Raw genomic sequence first — 5,528 nt, forward strand, 5'->3', positions numbered from 1 at the left:
AACTTGTATCCGGTGGTAATTTAAGTCAAGGCGATATTGTGCAAATAGACGAATCACTTTAAAGGTATGATTCCAGTACAAATGACACGCTTGCTCTAGATTTTGTCAATTCAGGAGAAGCAATTGGGGTGTTTGAACTGAACAAGGATTTGATAATTTCAAAAACTAATCAAAGGGAGGTTATTGTTGGACAAGTATATAAGGATAAGGCTACATTGAAAGAGGTGATGGAGAATTATGCTATATCTAAAGGTTTTAATTCCGGGTTGATAGGTTTAATGCTGTCAGGTTTGCGTGTATTTAATATTTATTTTTTGTATTTTGTATATTTGGTTGGAGCTGTAAGTTAAACGTTGATGTATTTATGCGTGTTTGTGGATTTCCACTTGATCATCACTGATGTGTTTAACATATGTTTGTTTATGGTCTTTAAATACATGTATTCATATGTATTTTACTGGTATAATTACATTACAGTGTCTTTAATTATTTTCGTATTTTGTTTACTGTCCTTTTTAAGTGTATGCATATAACAATAATTGTATTCATTGTATTTCAATGCATATAACTATAATTGAATTCAGTTGTATAATAATTTTTATATATAGATGTCAGAATGTATTCATGTCAGATTGTATTCATGTGTATATGAGTGCATTTTTTGTAAACATTTATGCTAATCATATGTATTATGATTAATTCTTTGCACCTATGCATTATTATTTATGTCAGAAGATTGTGAATGGAGGTTTAAGGCTTCAAGCATTAACAAATCATAACTATTCAAAGTGAGAGATTTCATTGACAACCATACATGTCTGCTGAAGGACAAGGTGTATGAGCAGCGACAGGCAAGTAGCAGCCTCATAGGTGGTATGATTGGGTCTAAGCTTACTAATCATAAGAGGAAATGCACCCCAAAGGATATTATTGATGATGTGAAATCAGATTTAGGTGTAGATGTTAGCTACATGTTGGCGTGAAGGGCTAAAGAAAAGACAATGAATTTTTTGAGAGGTGAATAAGTTGATTCATACAAAAAATTACCAAGATACTTATATACAATGGATATGACATATCCAGGTTCCCACATCAAAATGGTAAAATCGCCCAAAAATGAATTCATGTACGTGTATATATATTTGTATGCATTTATAAAGGGGTTTGATCATTGTAGACCCATTGTTGTTGTGGATGGAAGTCACCTAAAATCTTACTACACCGGGATATTCATTTTGGCAAGCATGTTGGATGGTGCAGGTGAGTATGTGAATTATAATAAACTCTGTTAATATTTTTAAGATTGAAATACATGTTTTAAAAATATGTATTCAATTGTCTTTACAGGTCATATATTACCACTAGCATATGGTGTTATTGATTCAGAGAACGATACTGCTTGGACGTGGTTCTTTGAGCAATTCAAGATAGCATACGGTGACAGGGAAAACATGTGCATCGTTTCAGATAAAAATGTGAGTATCATTAAATCTGTATCAAGAGTGCATCCAGATGTACCGCATTTTGATTGTATATGACATCTATGGAACAATGTATATAAGAAATTCAAAAAGAGCCATGCAAAGTTGAGCGAGATATACTTCTCGATGGCAAAAGCATACACACAAGCTGAATTTGACAGTCTAATGGAGAAGGTGGAGAAGGTAGATATTAGGGTGAAAGAATACTTGGAGTTAGATGGATACGAAAAGTGGGCTAGGTTGTTTGCACCTGTTAACAGAGGATGGACCATGGCGTCAAATATTGCTGAGTCAATCAATGTCGCACCAGTGTCAGCAAGGGAATTGCCAATATACGACTTCCTCGAAGAAGTTAGGAAGATGTTTGGACGTTGAAATTGTAGTAACTGCAAAGAAGCTACACAGACATACGCAATGCTTGGAAAAAAATACCAGGAGATGCTGACTTTGAATGAGGCAATGTCTACACGCATGACTGTAAGTTTTATTTAAATGTCATTGTATTATATAGCTTAATTATTTTCTGAAATAACTGGCATGAATACAACTGAATAAAGCACATTTTTCATAATACAACTTACATGAATACAACTAAATTCAACTGCATACAACACATATTTCATAGTAAAACTGACATGAATACATATGAATACAACTAAATACATTCTGCAAAAATCAACTGGAGTAAGATATCATTGATAGAGATATATGTACTAATATACTACATACACATACAAGAAATAAAGACATTGCAATTAGAATAAAACACTGATGGAAACTTTGAAAATCCTTATAAATATAACTATAAGAATACATCAGAATACAATTGACAAATCTGTATTATACAAAAAATTTTATATAGACGTATTGTCATGTCGTAGCCTTCTAATATTTTTGTTACACTTCAGTTGCCTGAAGTCTAGCAGATTTTTGATGTATGCCATTGTATTCATAAGCTAAGATGTAATTATAGTTTATAGTCTGTCGGTCTAAATATATGATGTATTCTTTTGTGTTCAAATATTTTAGTTGTATTTAACTGAGTAATTCAGCACTATACATATGGTAATTCCGTTATATGTACTCAAAACTTATAGATCTATGTTTAAATGTAGGTGGTACCATTAACTGAATACTTACATACGGTTAACGATGGAGGGAGGCATTACATTGTCTGCCTGTTAGAGAGAAAATGTGTTTGTGGGAGGTTCAAGTTGATGAATTACCATGCCCACATGCTTGGGCTGTATTGAAGAGCAAATTTCTAATGCCAGAAGAATATTGCTCTAACTATTACAAACCAAATTCTGTTGTAATGACATATGATGTGCATGTGTATCCGCTGCCAGACAGAAATGACTGGAATATACCAGCACATATTGCAGAGGAGGTTGTATTACCACCCAAATGGAAAAGACCTCCTGGAAGGCCAAAGAAGAAGCGTGATAAACCTTTAAGTGAATTGCTACAGCCAAAAAATCAACATTCATGTAGCATATGTAGGCAGGGAGGACATAACAAGCGAACACGTAGAAATGCTCCACTTAGGATTTAGTTAACACTCTGACATGTATTAGTGCTCCAACGATTTGTCATTACTTATGATGATATTGTCAAGTAATAAATTCTGAAATGCCTTTCGTGAATAGATTCTAGATACATTTAGTTGTAGTATTGTGTTGAATACAATCGAATACAACCTTGTCCACATATACTTTGACAATTTATTATAGACAGTGCCTGAGTTATATACATAACTAGTCAAAATACATCGGAATACAACTATATACTCAGCTATAAGATAACAAATTCAATAAATACATATAACCTGATTAGATTCTGGATACATTTAGTTGCAGTATTGTGTTGAATACAATCGAATACAACCTTTTTCACATATACTTAAACATACAATTATAGACAGTGTCTGAGTTGAATATACATAATTAGTCAGAATACATCTGTATACTCAGCTATAATATAACAATTTCAATAAATACGTATAACCTGTTCAATATACATACAGTTTCTGACTTTGATATACAAGCTAAGTGATTGAATATTAATACATACTTATATCCTGTAAGATACATATGAATATAAACTGAAGATTAAGCATGAATACTTATGAACAAAATAATGAAACATAGATTGAAAAGTTGCAATTGTCATACATGAACACAATTGATAAAGTGATTAAAACATGGTTTTTTCTAACTGAATACCATCTTCACCAAAAAACTATTCAAAAAATAGTATTCACCTAAAAACAACATTCCAAAACTACATTCACCTAAAGCTACTCTAACACTATCTGCAACTTTGAATCTGACTCCGTGATTTGCGTAGCAATCTTTGAGGGTGCTTCATTCTCGCTTATGGCATCAGCGTCTATCTTCTGCATAGTATAGTCCCAGAGGAGATCACCATATCTTCAACGGAGTAGATTGGAATCAAATGTTGTTTGTAGAATCTCACCAAGAGTGCTCAGAAACTCTACGTATGCCGCAACATGCACCCCACAATCCCTAAAAAATGTTGATTGAAACAATTAAAAATAATTCATACAATTAGATTTTGAAAATGATACAAGAATGATGATTGAATACATACATGCTCCCAACTTTCTGTTGAGGCAGATTTGATATGAAAACAATTTCAAAAGGATCAGTATATGACTTGTTAGTGTATGCTGAGTAAGTAAATCAATCTATGCCTTGACTATCTCTATAAAAGCCACTGATTGATAGATACAGAGGTACAAGCTTAGCTAGCTTATCTATCTCAGAAGCTACATAGGCATCATGACCTGCAAATCTGTACGAGTCATACACTTTGATACATCTCTCCTTGAATGAGACAACAGCCAATGTCTAGTATAGTTTGTCTTTTAAGTTGACTGGTATCAAGACATTGTCACCAGTTTGCCAAGGTACATTAGCTAGCAATCTGTAACCCCTTATGTACTCATATACCACATCCCCTTCTTTGGCTACATTAGCATTACTATCTGTATCAGCATACCTGTCGAAGATTTCAGCGATTCTTGTCTTGAATATACAATCAACAGTTGTATACTTGAAGTTGCTTGTTTGGTTGTGCTTTCCCTTCTTTCTCAGATAGTAGAATATGACGTCAATATGATATACACAAATTTAATTACATAGTGTTAGTAGTAGAATATGACGTCAATATGCTATACACAAATTTAATTACATAGTGTTAGTCCAATTAATCAAACTAAGGAAAAAAAAAGAATATGACAAGTGAAAGCTCAGTTAAATACATCACAGAGATTCAAGAATAATACATCTGAATACAGAAAAATACATCTGAATACACTGTCTTACAACAGATATTCAAGAACAAAGAGGCAATTAAGTACATCATAGAGATTCAGTTAAATACATCTGATATTTACAACTACCCATTAATGTTAAAATATATTTGAATACATTTAAATACATGTTGTTATTCAAGACTAATGAGTTAATTAAATACATATTATTGTAATACATCTGTTAGTTACAACTACTGATAACTTTGAAAATACATTAGAAATACATTAAAATACAGCAGTTCTTTAGGAAATAATGATGTCATTAAATACATCACATAGATTCAGTTAAAAATATGTTGCATTCTCAGCTAATAAAAATTATTAAAATACATCTGAATACAATTAAATACAGCAGATTTATTAGTAACATCTGCATACAATTGAGTACATCAAAGTAATGTAAGACAAATTTAGGTTAGAGCTCAATTTGTGAATTATACAATTAGACAAAAACCAATACTAAAGAAATGAATTATAGTGGAGTTGGAAGGGGTAAAAGTTACATTATCATCCCATAGTTTACCGTCAAACAATAGAAGGTAAAATCAATTTTTTGAATTGACTTGATCAACTCCAAAATCCAATGGTATATGAAGTGTAGACTTATTCTTCTTATAATGGTCTTCCAAATTACTTCTACAAGTATGATATAAAAAAGGAATTATATCCATTTTTAAAAATATAAATACGTAATAGACATACCGGAA

General features: G+C 32.0%; 1 protein-coding gene across 1 annotated transcript; it reads left to right on the top strand.

The window, feature by feature from the left end:
• The first annotated feature begins 2,673 nt into the window (after positions 1-2,673).
• On the top strand, positions 2,674-3,036 carry LOC104210153 (uncharacterized). The gene has a single exon (XM_009758971.1). The coding sequence runs from the start codon at positions 2,674-2,676 to the stop codon at positions 3,034-3,036; it is 363 nt and encodes a 120-aa protein (XP_009757273.1).
• Positions 3,037-5,528: the final 2,492 nt, after the last annotated feature.

The sequence above is a fragment of the Nicotiana sylvestris genome, chromosome 5, assembly GCF_000393655.2.
Source record: "Nicotiana sylvestris chromosome 5, ASM39365v2, whole genome shotgun sequence".
NCBI lineage: Eukaryota > Viridiplantae > Streptophyta > Magnoliopsida > Solanales > Solanaceae > Nicotiana > Nicotiana sylvestris.

Bases quoted from the DNA above. Each gene is read 5' to 3' on its own strand.
- LOC104210153 (XM_009758971.1), top strand. From the start codon at position 2,674: ATGTGTTTGTGGGAGGTTCAAGTTGATGAATTACCATGCCCACATGCT.